Raw genomic sequence first — 24,552 nt, forward strand, 5'->3', positions numbered from 1 at the left:
AAGTGCCGTCCAAGGTCTTTAAGCACTTCACCCACTGTGCCGATCACCACTGGGACCACCTTTACTGGTTTGTGCCAGAGTCTTTGTAGTTCAATCCTTAAATCCTCATATCATGAAAGTTTTTCCAGTTGCTTCTAATTATTATTATTATTATCATCATCGTCGTCGTCATTATTATCATTATTATTGCCACTGTAGTAGCCCCACAGGGTAAAAGTCAAAGACTACTGTTCAGTAGATTATTAGCCCAGTAGACCCTCACCATTCATGGAGGATCCATTGCTGGGCTCACAACTGGGTGAGATCCAAAAATACTGAAAGGGAAGGAATTTTATGGAAAATCTGGTTGTTTTGTTGTTGGGATACAAGGGTCTGCTGCCTCCCAGTGGAAAAGCAACTAAATTCCCCACAAACCAACCAATTTCTTGCAAAGTTTCACAACCTAACGATTACAATAAAGGCATAGAGGGAGTAAAAAAGAGTCTGGAGACCATGTTATATAATCAAGCGACAGAACACGAATAAGTCACGAATCGCAGCTCCACAAATGGCTATGAGGAAGTGCCAACAGTTGTAGTAATTCATTACTGTAACAATTACATTAGAATTCATTACTGTAATTCATTACTATAACAAACTGCAGGCCTAGAGGCCATATCTTCATTTTACCCATTTTGTTCCTGCGGCACTATTAGGCCTCAGCATGGTGTGTGTTTGTGTGCGTGTATGTGTGTGTGCGTGTTTGGGAGGGTGGGTTAGCTCAATTGAGAAGTTTTTCTCTGTGGTGGAGGAGGGACTAGCCCTCTTTTCCTGACCTGAGCTTTAAGGAAGTCAGAATGCAGGACTGGCTCTTGTATTCTTGGAGGGAAAGGGCAACCAAACCTGAACCAGATGGCAACTACTGGGGGCTGGAAAAACCCTTCTCACTGAGGATTTTTCACCCAACTTTTCCGATGGAAAAACTGATAAAGAAGAATAATGAAACGTCCTATATTTTTACATTGGCAAAAAATGGAAATGTTTTCCAAGACAAAGTTTTACTCATAGAAATCTTTTGCAGGAATCTTTAATGATATGTAATAATCAGGTAACACCCAGAAATCTGAGGCCCCTTCCACACATGCAGAATAATGCACTTTCAGTGCACTTTGCAGCTGGATTTTACTGTGCAGAATAGAAAATTCACTTGCAAACAATTGTGAAAGTGGACTGAAAGTGCATTATTACTGCATAATGAGCAAAACCTGAGTAGTATCAAAGAAGCCCCCCTAGGACCCTGTGCGAGAATTTTTTCCATAGAGGAAACTGAAGTGCAGGGGTGGCTGCTACCAAATGCACGTGTTCCCCCCATGCCAGGGAAGGATAGGCCATGCCAGCTTGTTTTAGATGAGGATGCTTGAATTTAGATGTTTTGGGTTGCTTGTATCTGTTTGTGTTTGTATTAGTTTGTCTTGCTTACCCTAACAGTGATTGTTTCTTCAGTACTTTTTGACCTTTCCTATTTTGAATGCAACCTGTTAATAAAAGTTTTTCAACCCTTATTGAAGATTTCTGTAAGCCTCAGGCTGGGTGGCTGAGCCAGGTCATTCTTTCTTGCAATAAAAAAGGGCTCAACCGAAATCCTTATAAATTTGAAAGGGAGAAGTAACCCTTTCCAAGGTGAAGGGCACTTTTTCACATACCAACCTTTGCCGCCACTTGGAAAAAGCCTGATAAAGAGGAATGGTGAAACCTCTCTTCTATTTTTGTAGTAGCAAAAAGGGAAAATGTTTTCCAAAGGACTGAAGGGTTGTACCAGGAAATGTACGCAGGAGTCCTTAACGTGTTATATAAATACCGGCAAAGGCTGAGTAACACCCAGTTCCTACAGTTTCCCCTTAACAGCTGAGCCAGGTGTTTATGTGGAAGTCTGGAATAGGTGCATGGAGAAGGTAATGAGATGGATGAGGGCCAATAAACAGAAGCTCAATCCAGACAAAACTGACGTTAAAGGTCAATGGAAAAGTGTTTTGAGGACTGCGGAATCAGCCTATCAGCCTACAGATTCATAGCTTGTGGTCCTGGCCTACAGTTGAAGACTCAGGTCTCCGCCATGGCACGACATCATTTATAAGTTTCAGATAGTTGGCCACCTGTGGCCATTCTTCAAAAAGTGTGCTCTGGACACAGCAGTCCATTCTATGATCACATCAAAGCCAAAGTACCGTAATGCACTCTGCTTTTTAAAATGGTTAGGAAGTTTCAATTGGTTCAAAATGCAGCAGCCAGCCGACCGTCAAGAATTAGTGACAGGAATCATATCATCCCTGTGCTGAAAGATCTGCACCGCTCACATATCCGTTTTGGGGCACAATTTAAAGTGCTGGTTCTTACCTCCAGGGCTGCACACAGCTTGGGACCAGGGGACCTGGAGGAACATCTCCACCAATGCTATCCAGAACTCCAGTAAAGATCCCACAGAGTCCTGCTCTGTGTGTGCCTGCCTTCAGAGATGAAGAAGCAACAACTAGAGCAGTGGTGGCAAACCTTTGGCACTCCAGATGTTATAGACTACAATTCCCATCAGCCCCTGCCAGCTGGAGTGCCAAAGGTTCGCCACCACGGAACTAGAGACAGATCATTTTCCATGGTGGCACCTCTGGAACACTCTCCAGGTTCACCTGGCGCCTTTTTCTTCTGGTGCCAGGTCAAAATACATCTTTTTACCCAGAGTTTTAACTAGTGGTTTTATCACCAGTTTTTTTAAGCGCGACTATCGCTTCTGTTTTATGAGAGAAAATTTCTAGTTCTTATAACCTGTTTTGTTGTCCAGCCGATGGCTTGCTTTTGAATACCTGAGATATGGTTTTAAAATTAGCAAAATTCGCTACTTTGAGCAGGCAGAACAGAAAAATCCTAAATAAATAAATGTATCACATATTTTCTAGGATATGTTTACTGTTTCCACATGAACAGTCATAACTCGGGTTTCGTCACCTTCGGGTTTTGCCGGTTTCGGGTTTTTCTGGTCGCTCCCGGATGTTTTTTTACCTCGGGTTTTGCATTCACCTCTCGGCGGGTTTTCATTTTCTGCTTAAACGGCACAGTAATTCATTCGCGCCATCTGCTTAGCACTTTCGCATATGCCATAGATCTCAGAGTTTCGCCTTCCTTTTGAGGTTTCGCCGCAGCCAGAAATCCACCCGGGACAGATTACCGGCAAAATGAAACCCGAGATGTAACTAGAATTTGAATAATAGTTTTTACGAAAACTTTAATGATTAACACGTAGTGATGTATTCAGTAAAGAATTATGAAAAAAATTCAGAAGTCTAATGGTATAAAATTGAATTTTATATTTAAATATGCCGGTAGTCCCATTGTGACTATGAGACTGTTTCTGCCAAATAATACACTTTTTTAAAATACAAAATTTGTTTTCTAAATTTAACTTGAGTTTTTTCTTACTTTCGGATGGCAAAAAAAAATTAAGATAAGCATGCACTACGGCAGCAAAGGATGCAGCCAACTGCAACTTTCTCAAACACCAGGTATATTTGCAATTTTGTTCACAGGTAACTTCCAGCATTCATACTTTTCCATATTCCATAAATATGCCTAATAGTATAATTTCATATGCTAATTAAGTTATAAATTATACATTTTATGTTGTTAAAGAAGTAAAATGTATTAATTGTAAGCTGGCTCTAAGCAGGACTCTAGAGATGTGGCATAAATTATTTCCGAAATAAATAAATTAATAAAGTTCTGGATGGATAGCAAGGATTGGATCCTGCCAGCTTTTCTACTTAACTGCCCTCCTTATCATAACTCCTATCTCAGATGACCTTTTGTCCATGCAGGTACTATACTTCCCGGCACAGTCTTTTTTACGATCGAAGGGAACACCTTCCGTTTTCACTAGCATAAAACCTGGCTGAATTCAGCTCTATGTATTGCATACATTTTCATTTTTTGAGGGGGGAATATGACATTCTCCCATAGCTTCAAAATTTCTGGAAATGTTACACTTCTCAAATCACCCTTCCTGCCCTTGCCTTGATGTGTGTATTTCTGCTGCTTGGAAACAGCAGGAGTGAAGGAAAAATCAGACAGCTTGACGCTAGGAGTGAGCAAAAGCAAGATCAGCGAGCGAAGAGAAAAGGTGCAAGGAGTTCAATCAGGCTCGCATAGTGGTACAGCTTGTTTTGATTCAGTTTAGAATGTTTCTCTGATTTATAGTTAGTCTTAAAAAATTAAAGAAATGTGGAAATTAATTTTCTGTAATATAAAATACCTCAAAGTTCTTCAAACAGCCAACAGTAGTTGAACTGCAAGATTCAATTACTAAAACATTTATTCCATAAACAGCATTTAACATGGTATATGTATTATTATGTTATTATTTTACTTGCTTCATTTATTCTCCACTTTTCTAATGGGAAAACAAGGTGATTTGCATAATTCTTCTCTTCTTTTTATTCTCACATCAACTCTGAGGGATAGGTTAGGCTGGGAGTGTGGGAGTGATCCAAAGCTAAATTCCATGGCAGAGCTGAGCTGGTGGTTAAAGCCCGGATCGCTCAGATACCAGACCAACATTCTTACCACTAGCTTTCAAATGAAGCAATTCTGGCATGTAATATTAGGAACAGTCACCTGGGGAAAAATGCTAATCACAACTTTGAAAGTACCCAATTTGACTTGTATTTGTATCTGTTTACTTGGCTGCAATTCTAGGAAACAATGCATTTTTAGAAATGGAAATCTTTCCACAAAAACATATAGAAGTGGGAAAACCTTCTAGGCCAAGGTGCAAGTAGGGGTTGATGGGAATTGTAGTCCATGAACATCTGAAGCGCCAGAGTTGGACACCCCTGTTCTAGACCGTACCACCATCATTAAGACATGTGAAAACTGCAGCTTGGGGAGGAACAGCCCACAAACGTGCTGGGTGAGTTGCAGTCCAGAGGAAATAGAACACAGATGACAGCCAAGGAAGATCAGCTAGTGCAGGGGTAGGGAACCTGTGGCTCTCCAGATGTTCAGGAACTACAATTCCCATCAGCCTCTGTCAGCATGGCCCATTGGCCATGCTGGTAGGGGCTGATGGGAATTGTAGTTCCTGAACATCTGGAGAGCCGCAGGTTCCCTACCCCTGAGCTAGTGCATGTATTGAATTGCAAGGAATAGAAGCAAGGTGTCACAAAATACAAACGTGCTACCAGAGAGCCAAGTCAAAGAGCAACCAGACTGGCAAACTACAGGATGTATGCTGGGAGTTTTGCGGCAGTACATAAAATTTCAAAATGCCTGTTAGCTGGCTGGAATATTTTCCTATTAGGCTGTGGATTTGAAACATGCTAGAATGAAGACAGGTGGCAGCCAGTTTAGCAGAAGATGCTTGCAAGCATATCACCATCCTACACTTGTGGCTTATCAGCAACACAAGTGCTTTCGCAGCTGTTGAGACACTGAGTGACAAGAGCACCAAAAAATAAAAGCAAATGGAGTAGTAGTAAGAAGCCAGACCTTGAAAGAAAAGCGTAAGTGCAGTGGTTCAGGATCTCATTAACAAGTTCTCAGGATCACAATCTAGGTCTAAACAAAAGCCAGAATCCATGTCCAGTTGGACAGGTTGTTAGCAGGCAGAAAACAAGATGGGGGGGAAGGGGGGGGGTCAGTTGTCTAAGGAGTTTTTATGCCAAGCAAAACTAGTATTAACCTGCAGCAAGAAGCAAGTTCTGCTTTTGGAGAACAGAAGGAGGGAAATAATGTTTTATATTGTCCTTTTGCACTCTATGGTCTTCACCACCACTGACAGCAAGCATTGTGCTGCTTTACATTTTGGAAATGCGGCTACAGAGGCCAACAAGACTCTACCCAAGGTGTCAAACTCTGGCCCTCCAGGTGTTAATGGACTACGATTGGCCATGCTAGCAAGGGCTGCTGGGAATCTTAGTCCATGAATATCTGGAGGGCCTGAGTTTGACACCTCTGCCTAAGCCATTCAGCTTTAAACCATCTACTTCTTTGAAGGCAGTTTTTGTAGGAAGAGTCTCAGCTAGATCCAAATTATCCATAACTATCAGAATTTCGGAAGAAAAGCATAAGGCACCGTTATATTTCCAGACTCGCAAAGCTCACCTCTTGTAACAGCATCCAAGGCACAGCCACATCCTGTGGCACCTCCACCTATTACCAAGACGTCAAATTCACTGGTCTCTTGCAAAGCCTGGAGCTGACTCACTCTGGTAGGAAGGTGGCTTTGCATTTTCAGGATCCTACATTCTGAAGCTTCAACAGAAGCAAGATGACCCTGCAGAATAAAACAGCAACGGGATAAGATTCATATGAAACCATGAAACTGGAGTAGCAGCACAGTGACCAAGTACAAGCTAAAAAATCTATGATTCAACTCTCTTATGTGCTGTGAATGCACCAAACAGCCTATTTTTTTTCAGCATCGACCCCTCTATTTGTAATAAAACTGGTGCTTCTTACAAGGATTGTTGAAATCATATTAGAGCTTTGTATACTTGAAGAGCACTACATAAGTAATTAAACTTTTAAAATAAACCAGACTTCTGAATTTCATAATTACAAATGAAACTGTGTTACACAGCCAAGGATCTGTGTGTTACACAGTCAAGGATTTGATATTTTTAAAAAAGAATCTTAGTGTAAATGGTAGAATATTTATCCCCTTAGGTCCTCAAAATCCTCATGTGCATACGAGTTCCCTACTGGGAACTCGACTGGCAGATGTGAAAGGTCCCATTTGGAGAAGACAACAGAAAGCAAGGAGAAGAAGCTAAAGCCATTCTCTGCACTGTTTTCCCAACACAAAATGCCCTATTTCCCCAGTTGGAAATTTCTCAACTGGAATTTACATGCAGGAAATTTGCATGCAGGAAACACCAGCTTCGGTCCTCAGCATCTTCTCATTCAAAGATCTCATATAGCTGGCGTTGGAATCCTCTTCTGCTCAAGTTCCTGGAGAGCTGATGCCAATCCGATTAGATAAAGCAAAGTTGGAAAACTGGCTCTGTGTAAGGCAGCTTCATCTGCTTGGATTATTTTGCTATTTAAAGTGTGTGCTTTTGGAACCTGGAGTTTAATGTATAGCATAAATCTGCTCTCAAATACACATTTTAAAAGTTCACCAACTGTGCAAAAATTAAAAATAAATGAAATTACACATTTTGTAGCATATTGGATCCATGCCCATAAAATGTTGCTCTGGCCAAAAAAATGATTAGATTTGCATCCATTTTATTCACATTTGGTGCTTGGGAAGGAAACTGACAAGAAGGCAACACTTATCACTCCCTTAAAGCCCATGTAAAGCAACACTTGAAGCAATCTTTAATTTTGCCACTGAAAATATGTTTGATTAACTTTAATACATGTATATAAAGAGAAAACCTTAAATTGATCAACACGCTGATATAAGGTCACCACTACAGAAATTTGGCTGTGCCTGTATACTCTGTTCCACAGAAAGATAATCGTTTGGACAGTTGAGGTGAAGCGGTTGAGAAGGATGTATGCTTCCGCATTAAAATAAAGTCCCAAACTAATATGAGAATTATCATTCATTTTTTACTCACAGCCTTTGTCAAAACCATTATTTTGGCCGCTGGCTTTATTGGACTGGTACTTTGATACCAGAGTATTTGTACCCGAAAATTATTTTTAGCCAGAAACAGGAATTGGAGAGATCAGGGATTCGTAGGCGCTTCGGACCCAGAAGCGGGAGCATTTTACAACAAAGAAGGTCCAGCAAGCTTTATTCTGTGGTGAAGGAATATACAATCTACTATCCTCTTTCTGTGGAACGGAGTATAGTTTACTGGCTACGCACAGAAACTACTGTTGTATGCCGAAACGCAATTTTACCTATTGCTTTATGTGAGGAGAGTGAAACGATTCCCTTCCTCGAAATAAATATGTACGCCCGAAGTAACCACTGCTGTATGAGCAAACTGGGTAAATAGTGCCAGCTAAGGCAGAATGTGCTGGATTCTGCCTTTTTATTATTATTTTGCTCTCTCTCGTTCCATGTTCATCATTACAACTCCCCTCCCAAACTAGAACACAGCAACTGAAAGGGCGAAACTGATTCGCATTTCAACTCTGGTTCAGGCATCAGTTTCACAAAACTATGTATGCAATAACTGGTAAGTTGTTGAAGTTTGGAAATCCCCGTCTTTTCGGCAGTTAATAAACCGACCTATTGAAGTAAAGATCGCTGAACTTCAATTTCTATGAAGTGCTTTAACAGGATATCCATGCAGAGAAAAATACTTACGGTACAGAGTTGCCTTATACTCCCGCGGGGTCTAGACCACTAAAGGCTATCCGTGACAGCGCTACCTATTCCGCGATGGGCAATTAAAACCAACAATCGTCTCAGGTGGAATTTTTTTATTGACTTCATTTACATCCCACGATTTACACAGTTCTCTGTTCCATTTTATCCTCACAATAATCCGCAGCGGAGATTAGGTCAAGATGAAAGTGTGCGATGAGCATAGCAGCATCAATACGGCAAGTTTTTACCGCAGCAAGTGGGGATTCAAACCAAGGTCTGTCAAACCCTAGTTCAACACTCTAACACAGGGGTCTGCAACGCAACGTGAAACCGGAGCTACATGCGGCTCTTTGATCACCGGCATTACACTGCAGAACTCCGCATGGCGTATGAGGTCAGAGGAAGGTAATCTGGGCATATCCCTCCAACCCTCAAACTGAAAAGCGCAAAGTAAAGAGGTGAGTGGAGGGGCTGAACCAACTTCAGTAGATCTTTAGGGGCCGCCGGAGAAACAGGTTGAAATGAAACTCTTTAGAATTAATGCCGTTTGCCGACCCCTGCTCTAACCTCTATGCCTACGGCTATTTAAACGTTTGATCCTTTCAACGGGAAACCAGCGGACGCAAGGACTGGGGCCCCTTCCACGTTATGCGGAATAATGCGCTTTCAGTCCGCTTTCAATGTTGCGGCGCTTTGCAGCAAAGTTTTTACTGTGCGGAATAGCAACATCCACTTGCAAACAATTGTGAAAGCGGATTGAAAATGCATTATTCCACATCTGCGGAAGGGGCCTGAGACCTTCCGCATTCAAAACAGATTTTCTACTTCTGAGCCATGGGCCTTCTCTTAGGCCCCTTCCACACTTTCACAATTGTTTGAAAGTGGATTTTGCTATTCACACAGTAAAATCCAGCTTCAAAGTTCACTGAAAGTGGATTGAAAGTGCATTATTCTGCATGTGCGGAAGGAGCCTTAGTTTGAAATGACATCATCCAGTGTGATCACTCTGAGCACCAGGGTCTTTCATAATGCTTTAAAAATAGGCTTTCTCTGGCATGCAGGATGGCAATTGCCGCATTGATAGAAATCGCTAACAATATGCGCATTAAGATCTATGTTCGATCTACACAATCATTTGCATGATCTGGTAGAACTTCTTATCGTTCCAGGTTATAATCCACCTGTGACACTTAATCAGCTGGTTTGCGTTTGCACAATGGTTTGCTGCCAGGCACCTTAATTACGAAGCAAGTTATTTAAAATGCAAAGGCCACAAAATAAAAGCTTCGCCATTTTCCGACCTCATATGGCGCTCTAAGCCCTATCTAAGGCATCCCTTCGCCACACCATAACCTCTGGCCTAAAGGGGCAAGCTAACCTTTTATCAGAAACTTCCAAGTTCCAGATTACAAAGGGACCAATAACTCGCCTTTGTCTAACGGCCTTCAGGGAATAATTCGCGCACATTATACGAGTTCTAAGGGGGGAAATGCTTTGAGGTGGAAAAGGAGTTTGTGGAAGGAATATGCAAAGATAGGACTTTTTAAGCACCCAAAAATGCATGTTTTACGACTCTTTCATGAAGTCGCGCATGAATTCATGCATATTCTATTACGCCGCAAATTATAGCATATAGCGGGAGGAAAGGCAGCATGGTAATGGCTGGATCTCATCGAATCTCAAAATGAAAGCCAGGTCCGAAGTAGTTGGATGGGACACCACCAAGGAGGACTCTACAGAGGAAAGCAATGGTTACGGAACTGGAGAAGCCAAGGAAAAGTCCTTGAAGACTTTCCTCCTCTCACATTGGCATTGTTTCACACATACCCCAGTTGAACTACAGAACTGGCAACTGATTTGGGAACACAGCAAATGATTCAAACAGTACTCCTCCTTACATGGAGGTGATACTAGAGAGAAAATAATGACTGATCTATAGTGACACTGGCAGCTTCAGGACCTCACTGAAGATTTAGCAGGAGCCTGTTTTTTAACTCTTTATTCATATGAATTGCCCACAAGATGTGGCGACTTTCAACATGATGGCTGGGGGTCAAACGCTACTTCTGCCATACTGCCCCGTTTCTGTGGATATCTGGTGTAAAGGATTTAATAGTGTCTAAACTGAGTTTGAGGCTTAAAATATGAAGTCCATCAGATTCTTTCTAGATTCTCAGAACTGTATCTAAAAATCAGTGAAGGGGAAGACAAAATTATAAATATATCCAACTTACAGAACAATCAGTGACGCAGACAGATTACCTATTGCGGGAGTCCCCAACCTTTTTGAGCCTTTGAGCACCTTTGGAATGCTGATAGAGCATTGGGGATGCAGCCACAAAATGGCTACCATAAAACGGCTACTGCAGAAGGCAGATCCAGCAACAAAATGGCTGCCTTAGCTTACCTCTCTAGATCACTACAGTGAAGATCGCCGCTCGATAGGTTGCCTGGTGGGCAGAAGCTCGGTTGCCGAAAGTAATTTTTTTAATGGACACAGCCTGTCAAATCTCCGGTGAGAAATCCAAAAGAATTGCTGGACAGTACTGCCACTTTCTAAAAACACCTGGAAGGTGCCAGAAAATGTGACCGTGGGCACCATGGGGACCCCCAATCTAAGCTTCCCTGTGTACACCAAGAAATAGTATTGCTATATGTCAATGATTCACAGAGATCATTACTCATGAAACTTAACTCCAAAATTAAGACAAGATAAAATATTCCCTTGCCGATGCCTATTCACACAACCCACCCACCTATGTCCATTAACTAAGCTACAGCGATGTATCTCTTTCATGTGGTTTCCTCTCCCATTCTGTACATTGGTCTATAAATAAACAGGGTCTAACAGTTACAAGACTATATTACCAGGAAAGCTTTCCTTCTTTCAAGCTCCTTTGGTGCAATGACAGGGAGCATTTAGTTCTTTAAGGAAAATATGGTGGAGAGGTACTTGGCCAACATGATCCTTCGGATTCTATCCACCACCAAATTGGGGACTGTATAATCTTTTATTATGTCAAAAGGTAAAATAGTTAAAATAGGAGCAATTCACAAATCATGATAAGAGTTATAGTGAGGGCATTTCAAAATCATGTGGGAGAAACATATCAGGAATATAGATTTTATAATGGATTTTAATTTATAGTATATTTTTGTATAAGTGGAGTGCTATGTATTCACATGTACTCTGATTTTAAACTATTGGCTGGCCAAAAGGCCGTAATAATAAATATCTGGCATATCAGGAAAGCCTTTTCAGTAATCCAGAATAAGAAGGCACACTTATGTCTGTTACAGTATATCCAGCTGATCCCTGGTAAGTTTCTTCTACCCTGTTTTCTGGATATCCCACGAACTCGGCCAAAATCAAGATTATAAGCATAATTTCATGTTCATTATTATATCGACCAATAAAAGTTATTATAATTGTTTTTATTAGATTACTGTGTATATCATATGTGAAATTTTCCTTTTTTCTTAGACTTCTGATACAAATGTGACATTCATTTTGTTTTTTTCTGTTCTGTTTATATATTAATAAATTAAAAAATAAAGCAGATTACTAGCAATCAAAAGAGCAGAGATAAAGAACTGTATCTGGCAAATAAAACGAAGAATACAGGGACAGGATCCAATAGTAATTGCTGGCTTAGACAAGTCTTGACAGATACCCAGGATATATTTTTCAGCCAGCCAAGGATACCAAAATCCCATACATGTTTGTGGGATAGGGGTTTGCTTTTGCTTTTACAACCATACTGCTGACAGGCAAATGCAGGAATGGCTGAGTAACAATATCAAAGTGCAGGAGTACCTGGGTAACAATCTAGAAAAACCAGCCAGGCAAATGATTCTGGTTCAAGACCTATAATTTCCAACAATGCAAAAGACTCCAGTAGATGATGGTTTGGGGTATGTTTTATGTTTTGTTCTGTTTTACTTTGTTTTGCTGAAAGTGGCTTCTCCACTTGACTGTGTGTGTGGGGGGGGGGGTGTTGCTGAAAGACCACTAGAAGCTTGCTTTTTTGATTTCCTGTTATAACATGAGATTTCCAGGAAACTGAAACTCTGTCCCAACATGCACATGGACATATAATAGGTCAAAGCTGCATGTATTCAGGGATTCTGAACAACAAAAAATATAAGCAAATAATGGGACATGAGACCGACAATTCAGTGTCTTGAAAAGGTCATTTAAAAAATTAAGTCACCAAAGTATCAGTGACCCACAGAATTCACTGCATTTCCTGAACTACAAAAGACAAATTCCTGCAAAAATTAGCAAAGAAATTAAAATGTATAAAAATGTATACAATTTATAGATTCAGCATTTCCTTCTATACTGTGGGTTACTTTCGCACGTAGGTTTTTTCCTAGCATGCAATTCATATGATTTTATGTATTTCTGAATGCCACTTAGGAACACATTCTAACATTGCAGTTTTTCATCCTCTTAGCTCTCAAGCATCAGAAAATTCAGACACAAAATCTAAGGTTTAGTTCACACATCGTTAACAAACCAGATTTTGCTCATGACAGGTATAAACCTGGCCAAGGATTAAGATGTGGTTAAGACGTTCAGATGTCTTCCAAATGGGTTATCAGCTCTACGTTAAATGCCTTTGAGAAGCATTTCCTTCCTGCTTCCCCACAGCATCATGGCGTATTCATGCACCTCCAAGGGTCTCCCCAGTTTTTCTTTCTCAAACCTGTTTTGCTGCAAAGTTTGGGGATCATAGTAAAGATAGGATGGCTGCTTTGTGTGTGGGAAAATCTGGATCATAGTCTTTTTCCCTGCCCACAGAGCAGCAATTTCCTTCATCCCCCCCTGCCACTGGGGGATTTTTATTTTTTAAAAAATAAGCACAAGAATGTTGTGCTATTGATATATCATTGTAATGATCACCTGCTCCACCTGTCTCAATTCATTAAAAAAGGTATGTCTCTGGCCTCTTCCCTTATAGGGATACAAGAAAAAGAGGCATATGTGACAAATGCATTTATCCTGCATTCAGGTTACAGGGTGGAGCCTATCCCTGAAAGAGTTAAGCCCTGGCCAGCCCTGATTGGCCAGAGAAAAGGGTCCATTGAATACTTACTGCGAAGGGCCTTTCTACTGGACGGCAGGGGGATATCTTGATAGGGTGTCTTCTTCACCAATTGCAAGGAGGCAGGAACTAATTAACGAAGTAACGCCTTCTTCCTGTGAGGTCACGACTCCTTCTAGCCTCAGTATCCATTTTTTGGCCAAGCAGTCACATGACAGGGACCACAGGAAGACAAACAAGAACATCGAACAGATCAACAATAAACTAACAGTTGCCAGTCTTTCCCGGTATTACCTGACCTAAACTGGAAAAGACGCATTAACATTGGGGACTGACGTGGCCCCAGGGAGGGCCGCTTTCAGATATCCCTCTGGCCGGGTCCAGTAGAAAGGCCCTTCGACAGTAAGTATCTGCTAATGGACCCTTCTACTGGTAGGCGGGGGATATCTTGATAAGGACCTCCCCGAGCAGCAGTCCCTTCCCAAAACTAGGGTGGGAAACATCAGTCCCTGCAATGATATTCTCCAATACCTTCTTCCGAAGGCTACTTCTAGAGGCGGCCATGGAGTTTAGTTTGTAATGTCTTACAACCGATGAGATTCCGGAAATGCACTCAGGTATGGGCTTCTATAGATCTCATCCACTGTCGGCGTAATTTCGGAAGGCCGCGTTGAAGCGTCAGCTCCTAATGGAAATCGGGTCATCCCTTTGACGGATAAAATGGGTAGTGGATTGAAGGCTTTAGTATGCCTCAATAATCGGGGAGTCTAACTGAGCGTGGTGCTGATGGCTGCTTTTGAAGCATAGGAAATTAAGCCTTGCACGTTACAGGAGGGCTTACATTGATGAACAGCGCTTCCGTTTTTCACTAAGGGGCTCTGATCACTGATCCAAGAAACTGGCTTTGAGTGCGCCGCCTGCATATCCAGGGTGTGCGCAGAAACACCACTCCTTGGATGATGGTTTTGGGTTGCAGGTGCAGAAATAGCGGACGTGGACTGATATTTCCTGTTTTGGCCAGTAAAATGAAAAGGTCCGGAATGAATTTTTGGGCTGAACGCCGGGTCCAGTCTAAGGGTCACCCTGTCTGAGGTGGAAAATACAGAATTTTCTGTTGGACGACAGAGCTTTGCAGTTCCGATACGCTGGGTCTAGCTGATGTGATGGCCAGTAGGAACAGAGTTTTCATTCTCACCCAGCGCGTAGCGGTATCGATTGAATTATAAGGGTCTCGAAAGAATTGGAAACTTCTGTTAAAGTGCGACTAAGACTGAATGTAATGCACCAGGTGGGGGAACCTGTGGAATTCAAGGAGGCTTGCTTGAGAGACACTCTCCTCTAAGGAACCGGCCTCACGTCAGGGAATGTTTGGCAAATGGTATTTGCGCCTTTGATAGGCTACAGACACCGTGGAAGGTACCGCCAGCTTGCCGGGCTCCTTCAACGAAGCGAAAACTTCGCTGGGCCCCATAGATCAAATCATACTTCTAGCAGGGAACTCTAGGGATGTCCCTTTGACTGCCGGTTTCGCCAGGTCTATGTCTCTGATTTTACAAAGCCCAGCTGAGCGAAGGTTCCCTCCACCCAGGCATTGCTGAAATGTTAATCCAGTGGATTTCTTCCAAGTCAGCCCATGATGGTGTCAAGTGACCCCCTCTGGAGGATATTGCCCTTGCACTCAGTCTTTTTCCTTTCACACGCCACGCGGTCAAGCAATGCCACGCTGGATCAAGTGGTGCCATAGCGGACCTTCATTAGCAAGTCTGTGTCCACAGGTAGTGCCAGAGGGTCAGTCCACACATAGCCCCTGGGTGGAGGAAACCACATGGCCTCCGTATATCTTGGTGCCACCAGGATGACTGTTGTCTTGCCCCAAGATGATCTCTCTCCCCCAGAGGCGTGGGACAATGGGAATGGTGGGAATGCGTGAGTAGCAGGCCTAGCGGCCACTTCCACCACATCGTGATCTGTTTCCTCCACACACAGCTGGAAGAACCTCTAGTGAACCTGGCTGTCTGGGCATTCCCTCCGCTTAGGCTATAGGGAGGTCCACCTCTGGAGTTCCGAAGGCCTTTGGTAGATCATGCGAAATTTCCCAGGTCTTAGCTGCTATTCTCCTTCTTAATTCAAGGTCTGCCTAACCAGTCTGTTTCTTCTTGGTTGTTTAGCTTTCCTCTTGATGTGCTATATGCGCTTCCAGCTACAGCAGAAGCTCTCTCTGCCTTAGGACAAGATCTTTTCCGTTTCTTGATAAACCTCGGGGACCTTGAGCCCCCCTGGTTGTTGATATACATTTTGGTAGTCACGTTGTTTGTCCTGATAGCTGACGTGTTGTCATGTAGATCCTTTTGGAAGTGAACTTTTGCCAGAGCTATGGGTTCTGGTTTCCAGTATGTTGATGGCGAAGTTTTGTCTCTTTTTTTTCCTCCCATCTTCCCCTACGTATTTTTGGCTGTGGTAGCTCCCTATCCTTGCAGGCTGGTAGATCTGTGGAAGACCTTTGGACGCTTCCCATGTATGTAGCGCTTTTGCTCTTCTAGAGGTTCCTCTTTGATTTCAGCCACCATCGGAGACTGTTGCGGACTGAGTTCGGGATGCATGTATATTTTTGTCTCCGCTTTTGGATTAAGGTCCCATTGAAATTCAAGCAGGAGGTGTTGCAGTGGTCTGGCGCGGAATCGGGCCCATCGGTCTGTGGCCCATCACCGGGATAAGGGAAAAGTCCCAGGAGGCTGGCTGCCTGGCACAGCCACGGTTGCCTGGGCTGCCACAAGGCTGAGGTTGCTTGGCTGGATTCTCTGGATTCTTTCTTCTGGGAAATGAAATATGAGTCCCTGCCGCAGTAGTCCAGGATGGTCATTCTAGGTGCCTGATCCGTCTTCTTTGGTTCGATTTCTGAGCTCTTTTCGAGGTTGACTACAACCCGTGCGCTTGCAGTGTGTTCTGCACTCTGGGTGACATCGATTGGACATGCCTTGTTGTCTGGAGCTGGACCTGATTAATAGGTCAGTCCAAGTAGGGATGGATGTGGATCTCCTCCTCTCTGGGGACGCACTATCGGGCCCAGAAGTATCTCTTTTGAGAACGTTCTGGGGGCAGTGGCACAGTCCAAAATGGGAGAGCTTTGTATTGGAAGTGTTACAGGCCCACCGCAAATCTCAGGAACTCTCGATGGGCCTGGTGGATCGGGATGTGCAAGTACGCCCCCTGCAGGGTCTAGGGAGGCCGAGAATTCCTGCTGCATGTAGGGCCTTAGATATAGTTCGCTGAGAGTTTCCATAATGAACCCTCGGCAATCGAATCTGATTTCCACACCGTCCTTAGATCTAGCATTGCTCTGCAGTCCCTCATTCTGGGCTTGGGACTGCAAAAAAGTGTGAACATGTGCCCCAGAACCTCTCCTGCAGTGTAATCTGGCCTCTATTGCCTGGATAAGCCATATGGGATCCACTGCCTGAGGGGTTAGGAGGTCTCTACGGGCCGTGGGGCTTCTAAACGGAGATGGTATGAACTGTGGGTTTGTGGAACTTTGCGAACTCTATCACATAGCCTCTTTGAACTACCTCCCTGGCCCACCTGTCTTGCTGGGGGCCCTGCCAGGCTGGGACTCCTGAACCTGGATAGACATCCCCCGATTGTGTGGGTCTAGGTAGCCATTGTTTTTTGAAGTCTGGCTTGGAATGGTTTTCCCTGTTTGTTATGTTGTTTTTGGAAGTCTTTGTCTCCGAAAGGAGCTCTGCTACATGCTGCTGCTACAAGCAGCTTCATTTTGAGGGACTCTCCGGAGTATCTGTAGAGCACTCTGTTGGAGCTAAAACGTATTCCTTGGAGTTGGTGTTGCTTTTCCTCCTGTCTCACCGGGATTTGGGCATTGCCTTCTTTTTGTCCTTAGTTTCATTTAGGTACTCTGTCGGATGTAAGCCAAACAAAGCCTCTCCAAAATAGGAGCAGGCCGCCACCACGCTTTTGACCGAGCATAGCTTGCCAGGGGCTGAGCCACGCGTTTCACTTCTATGCGATCATGGTGGACGCCATGGCACCTGGGCTTTGGCAGAGCGATGGCATCCAGCGTGGCATCCGGGCTATGAAGGCTGGCAGAAGCCAGGAGCACTCACTTCCAATCTCTCCTCTGGGTGGTAGAGTTCATAGCAGGGATCCTTTCCAGGATCCTTCTGAGCCACGCCATGCTGGCTCTGGAGACCGTGGAGGCCGGAGTGAGGGCCCTAATACAAGGCCATCCACTACATGTGCCTTCTCGGAGGGCTGCCTCCGACCTCTTCTATCTAGCTAATCTCTAATATTTCCCTCTCCTTTCCTGACGCACTCAGGTCCCCTGAGTGGGAGAGCTGCCACTGCCTGCCTCTATGGCTGGCAGCCCGTAACATTGTATGGAATTGGGGAGGGACCAGGTATGTCTTTTAACACGACGGTGGGAGCGCTTTGTGTGCTGCCTGGTTTTAAGCCATTCTCTTCTAATGCGCTCTACAAAGCATTCCGGGATCGGAAAAAACTTTGTCCCTTCCCAAGTGGGTCTGGAGGGAAGCAGTCTAGTTTGCTCTTTTGGGAAGCCCTTAATGGCCTTTGCATGGAACAATGCTTCAGAGCTAGGGTCTGCTGGGGGGTCTTCTGCACCCTCCTGATCTTGCAGGCCCAAAAGCTGGAGTATGGGACTTCGTGATCAGTAGTTGGAGGTCCTCTAATTCTAGAATTTTGGGGACTGCTCTGTAGCCTCTATGGCTGCTTTCCTCATGCGCCAGAGAACCTTTCCTCCCTTGTCTCTATTTGGCCCTCGCTGGAGGAGTTCTCCTCCTCTCCTCCTGGAACTCAATGGGATTCCTGTACTGGCGCTTTCCCTCCTCACTCTCTTTACAAGGCCTGCTCTGTGCCAAGCGGTAAGGGCTTCTCCCTGGCCTCCAGGGTCTTTGTCTATTTGTTCAAGCAAAAAGCTGCTGAACTCTTCATGCTGCGCGTTGTGCCAGGTCACGACTGCCAGCTGGGCTGCTGTTGGCTGAGAACTGGGGTCTGTGGACTACTCTCCCCTGGGGCCCCCCGCCTTTGCCTTGTCGATGAGGTCGCTGCCTGGACTGGGGCTTGTGGTTCTTCTTGCCTGAGGGGGAGGCACCTGGGACTCCGAATCCCGCATGTGGGTAGGAGGGAACCGGTGTCGGAGCCGCTTTGCCAACGGGCTGCGCTCTCGGAAGGCTTGGCTCCTAACTGTTGCAGGTCCGCGCGGGCACAGTCCCGTCCTGGCCGGCTGCTTGCTTCTTCTAATGGAGGTCCTTCTGCTGGAGATCCATGAAGGCGTATGGTTTTGTCCTCCCCTGGCTCGATCTGGTCCCTCCTCCGTGAGCTGAGATGTGGCCGAATCTCTCCCCTGCAGAGCCTGTCGACATCTCTATGGAACCAAGGCAGCGGCGAGGATCGTAGTGAGCTTCTCGCTCCTGGCGCTTTTAGGCGCTGAATGTGTCTGAATCCTAATCACTCCTCTTCTCCCTAAACGCTTGCCACACTAAGCGGGGGAGGTAAGCATACAAAACACTAAGCAGTCAAGTACACACATACAACCTCAACATAAGGCTCCTAATGCTAGATCCTTAAGGAGCTAAGCACAAACGCATGCACTCCTTGCAGGCAGGAAAGAATACTGAGGCTAGAAGGAGTCGTGACCTCACAGGAAGAAGGCGTTACTTCGTTAATTAGTTCCTGCCTCCTTGCAATTGGTGAAGAAGACACCCTATCAAGATATCCCCCTGCCGTCCAGTAGAAAACGCAGATACTATAAATACTGTCAGCGAGAGTGCTGAAGGTTCTTGGTTCTTGAATCTTGGTTCTTGCTTTGAGTCTTTGGACTTTTTGGCTCTGTGTGAGCTTGTGTGCCCTCGGGTGCTTTTTGTAGCAGCGTGAGGAGAATCCGCCAGATCTCTCATGGCTGTTGTGGAGTAATAGCTGAGGAAGCTATTAAGCCAGCTAAGACCCTGAGTTTGGAGGAGTGTGACCGCCCTCAGGTGTTTTGTTTTTGAGGGAAACCTCTGTAAAGTCTAAAAGTCTATCCTCCACAGTGAACATCAGTCTTGGGAGGCCCAGTCCCTGGGGCAGAGAAGCCAAATTTGGGAATGTGGGAGAGGGAGGCTGTTATGCCTGAATCCCACTGGGCGTAGACTGGGTGTTTTATTTTGTGGTGAGGAACAGCAGACTGAAGTTTATATTTTTGGGAGGAAGTGTGAAACCTCCAAAGAAACATCTTTTATGAAACATCTTTTCCTGAAGTAAAACCTTAAGTAAAGCGACACCTGCGAGTGTTCATTGTGTAACTTAAGTGAAGTGCCTGCAACCATTAAGCTCTAAGACAACTTGTCTCTGCAACCATTAAGCTTAAGCAAACTTTCTCTGAAACCAACAAGCGTAAAACCTCTCAAAGTTACCTGAGAAGCCTCTGTTAAGCCAGCAATAAAAGTTTTAAGTTTTTGTTCAACTTTAAACCGTTCCAGTCTTCATTTATTTTTCTGTCTGTGTCTGTGTGTTCCCCAAACAAAAGATAGGTGGTGGCAGTTAAAAATCAGTTTGAGTGGGCTATAGAGAAAAGCATATTTTTGGTGGCAGCAAGCGCAGAATATAAGCCCCTTCTTTCACAGCATATCTTTCCAAGGGAAGGAAAACTCAGAGAACCTGCTGCCCCATATAACAGTATACAGATATAGTGCTATTCTAGATATAGTGCTATTCTAGTGCTGATTTTTTTACAAAAATCGCAAAAGCTCTGGTAACCCAAACTGGTCATTTTCATGAGAATGGGATAGGGATAATTAAAATTCAAGCATGAAAAAGTTCTACTACTGTTAAGTGCTTTTAATCTGCAGGCAAACCATGTTCATATAAGGGGGCGGGGGTGCGTTGTAATCAGGTGCACGCCTAGTACAAAAAAATCACTTCCCAGGCCTCCCTCCCTCCTTCAAGGCCCCCTCACCTCCCTTCCCACACTTACCTTAGTTCCTTTCCTTTTCCAAAACTTTTTCAGGCTGCAAAAGGCCTGCTCTCAGTAAAAACGGCCTGAGGAACTACAGTTCCCAGGAGACCTTGGGGCTCACAAGGTCTCCTGGGAAGTGGTGGGAGCATGTAAGTCCAGCAATCAATCAGATTCATTAGCCTCACAAACCAACTGGTTTGTTCAGGATGTCAGAATTCAGTTTAAGGGGACCACTGAGTGGACACTGCCCTGGAACTAACAGTCGCTTTACATACTCCCCTTATACAGGGGTTACTGTCCCACACATACCAATGGCCTGCAGATAATTCTGACATGGTTGATTTAGACATTTTTGCTCCTTTTGCGATAGCCATAATTGTTCTATTCCCTTTTTGAATTGTTCTGTTCCTGCTAATCACCAACTGTTTCATGTAAGCTTTTAACTGTCTCTTAGATTCACACACCTTTCTTGACTTACAAGTCAAGGAAATCTGTACTAACACAGGGATGAATCCTTCCCGCAGTTCAACAGAAAACCAAGAAGGTAAGATGTACACCACTTAAAACATCCTTTAACGCACATCCCATTCTGGAAAAGGTTCACTGCAAAAGAAGCAGAGACCTATAGATATTTCAACAATTAAAAGAAAAGATTACATGAGAAAGTGCTTAGATAAACATCACCAAACATGAGCAGTTCCACAGATTACAGGGTATAAGGCTCTATAGTGAATTTAAGGGTGTTTATTTCTAAGTAAATTTCATCCATTGGGCTGCACATTTTTTAAAGTATTAACAGTATTGACCAACCTTTTTGTAAAGTCCACAGATTACACTAACATACTCTGAATTTTGTAAATCAGCAAACCACTCTGATAACAAGCAACTTACTACTGAAATACTAGCATGACACATACAAAATGCATTGACACGATGCTTTATTTTCAAGTTGACACAGCTACTTCAGGAAGCAATCTATCTTATGACGTCCCAAAATAGAGGGGAGAATGGCATAAGGCTGAAAACTAGCTTATTACTGAGTAAATTAGACGTTTCTACGGGATATAGGGTACAATCTGTGTGCATGCTAATTGAATTATGTCTTCTCTCAGTGCTGAAAAGACTCATTTAGAAAAAGGCACAGACCTCCTGGAATGGGTAGCCAATTAGAGCACGTCTTGGGGCAACATCCTTTTGTGTCTTTTAGACAGGAAGGTCTTTTGCCCTGTCATCTGTTTGATTGGCAAGAATTATTAAAAAGAGGACAGTTCAGCTGCTGGACAAGCCCACAGCTTAGATATGTCAACACTGTAAACGGGCTGTCCCCTCCTTTGTGTCAATCCTGCCAGTTATATTCCACCTGCTGTCCTAGATTGGGTGTGCACAGGCAGTAGCTACCAGGGAACAAGGATGCACAATGGATATACGAGTTACAATCATGTGAAAGTATTAAAATCACACGGCTTTCTCTCGTCAAGCCCTTTGTGCTGCAAGCCTTCGCAAAGACTGCGTAAGATGGTTCTGTGCATCGAATGACTGCAGAGCTAGGCAATTTCAGAACGTGAGTTCCTAAAAAAAGATTTGCAAGTGCAAACGCTCTTTATTTTAAAACACTTCTGTGGGAAGTGCTGAAAGCGGCAGGGAAAGAGAAGGAAAAAGTTCCTCCTTTTCAACTCTTCTCCAGCACGCTGTCCGGCTCCCTGCAGCTGGTGTCTGTTCAAGCCCAGAAGTACCCACCTTGAGCAGAGGAGTGAGTTGCAGCAGATCTGTCTAGGCTTGGCTAGATCAGTGATGGCGAACCTATGGCATGGGTGCCAGAGGTGGCACTCAGAGCCCTCTCTCTGGGCACGTGCAAACAGAGTCGCCCCCCCCCCACACACACACATCAAGGCTGGCCTGGGCCGCTGGGCTCGATTATTAGCATTAAACCTAAGACCTAGTTTTGGGGAAGCAGTGTAGGTAACCCTGTTAAGCCCTGTTAAACCCCACTGATTTTCATGGGAAGAACTAAAGCATGATCCTTTATCTGGGAGTAAGCTCAGTTGCTGGCAATGCGGCTTGCTTCTGAGTAAACCCTCCCAGGGTCGTGATTCACCCATTGGAAGAGTTGCACGGTTACTTCAAAGCAAAGCCACCAACTACCACCAAACTTACTCCTGAGTAACACACACCTTGGAGCCAACTGTTTTTTCTATTCAGGTTAAATTGCCATTTTGGCACTTTGCGATAAATAAGTGGGTTTTGGGTTGCAATTTGGGCACTCGGTCTCGAAAAGGTTCGCCATCACTGGGCTAGATGGTGGCAATTCTGAGGGACAAATGCCACCCCAGCAACCCCTCTGCTTGACCTAGGAAATGCAGCCCAGTGAAAAGGTACCACAAATTGTGTGCGTTCAGCATTGTACGTTAAGGAAAACTGCCCCTACATCCATAAAATGTAAAACACTCACACAAATAAAATAGTTAAGCTGTGATTGCGTAGATGTTAGAGTGGAAACAGGATTAAGGGAAATATGCCTGCCCTAGGATATACATTTCCTCTCCCTCTCCCTCTCTCTCTCTCTCTCTCACACACACACACACACAAATAGACATATCTTGAAATTCCTTAAGCTATAAGGAGGCAGTTTCTTAAAGCTATTCTATTGTAAGGCAGAGAAATTGGGTTCAGGATAGGGATAGACTGAAAGATAAGAAATTATTTTTGCCTTCTGCCCTCTTCAATTCCCACTACATATCACCTTTTTCCTTCCCATCCTTTCTGAGTAGCCCCCCTACTTTCCTTCCCATCCTTTCTGAGTAGCCCCCCTCTTCTCCCCTCACCTTTATTGACCCCTCACTCCTCGCCTGCTGCATCATCAAGTTCTAACTGCTCTTTGGCAGCAACTCCATTTTTGCTCTGGCATTCAGCCAGCTGTCTAGGCAAACAACAGAACACCCAAAGCGCTCCATTTCCTGGCTGAAGGCTAAAGCAAGCTTTCAAAAGTTCTGCAACTTCTTCTTCTGTTTGTTGGGAACTATTGTAGAGCTTAAACTGCTTGTTAAACTGTAGAGCGAAACTGCTTGTTAAACTGTAGAGCGAAACTTAAAGTATCCTGGCTGCTTTCTTTTCTTCGACTTCACCACCCGACTAAGCCACCTTCTACTCTCTGTTGTACAATCTTCACGGACCACACAAGGGCAGTACAATAGAGCAACCCCAAGAAGCCACAGGTTCTGAAGATCTGCACAGTCGATTTAAAAATACCATTGTCCTCTGATTTCGAGTGTTTTACACCCAATATTTGTGCATATAGGTCTACGTGGTCAACCTCTGCTTTACTGCTCAAGCGATTGTTTACCTCAGACCAGCGGTTTCCAACGAGGAGCCTGCCAACCCGTTTCCTGGTGAGCCCCAAGTACTTCTAAAAAGTAGGAGCTGTAAACAGTGAGACCCCTACTGTCACAAGGGCGTGCTCTGAAGGCACACGGGCCAAAGATGGGATTAAGAGCAAGAAACTGCTCTCCACAAAAAGGGGGTTGGAAGCTGAACTTTTCCCCTAGCCCTAGGTGTGCCTGGCTAAACAACAGAGCTAGTTAATCCCCCACCACGGCTCCCACAGGTGATTTAGTCAGCGCTCCCAGCAGACCATTACAGTGGAACCTCGGTTTTCACTGCCTTTCGGTTTCATCCATTTCAGTTTTCATTGATTTTTTCAGTGAAAAATTTGTCTCGGTTTTCATCGATTTGCCTCGGTTTTCATCAATTTACAGTAAGGTGCAGGGGTTTGTGGAGAAAAATCACTCGGACAAAGCTGTTGCAGGCCGTGTCTGCAATTTGTTTAATGGCAAAGTCTTGCCCCATTTCAGACAAATCTTAAAGAGGCATCAGAAACAGACCTCTTTGGACAGATTTCCGTTGCGACATTGGTCCACTGGCTCTGAAGCTGGTCCTGGTGTTATTGTTTGGTCTTGTTTTCAGCATTAAACACTATTCTTTTCGGACGGATTACCAACGAAAACCGAGGTTCCACCGTACTTATATTATCTGCACCCATTTCAGCTATCTATCAGTATTCAGGATAATAGCACAGGCATTCTCTTGGGCCCTGACAACTTATCAAGCCTCTCCATTCTTTTCTTTGGAACCCTGGAAAGGCAATTAATTATCTGTCTCTGACTTTCCAGTTCTCTTATTTCATACCACCTCAGGACCCATTGGGGGGGGGGGGAGTATAAATATTGTTCCTTTGGCCATTCACA

General features: G+C 44.2%; 1 protein-coding gene across 4 annotated transcripts in view; it reads right to left on the reverse strand.

The window, feature by feature from the left end:
* Positions 1 to 24,552, reverse strand: part of GPD2 (glycerol-3-phosphate dehydrogenase 2) — a 124,227-nt gene that overhangs the window by 74,371 nt on the left and 25,304 nt on the right. For all 4 annotated transcript variants that reach the window (XM_048484872.1, XM_048484870.1, XM_048484871.1 and 1 more), the window contains one exon: positions 6,127 to 6,298. In XM_048484872.1, the coding sequence (XP_048340829.1) occupies positions 6,127 to 6,298 (172 nt within the window). The remainder of the gene's footprint in view (positions 1 to 6,126; positions 6,299 to 24,552) is intronic.

The sequence above is a fragment of the Sphaerodactylus townsendi genome, linkage group LG02 (genome assembly GCF_021028975.2).
Source record: "Sphaerodactylus townsendi isolate TG3544 linkage group LG02, MPM_Stown_v2.3, whole genome shotgun sequence".
Taxonomy (NCBI): Eukaryota; Metazoa; Chordata; class Lepidosauria; order Squamata; family Sphaerodactylidae; genus Sphaerodactylus; species Sphaerodactylus townsendi.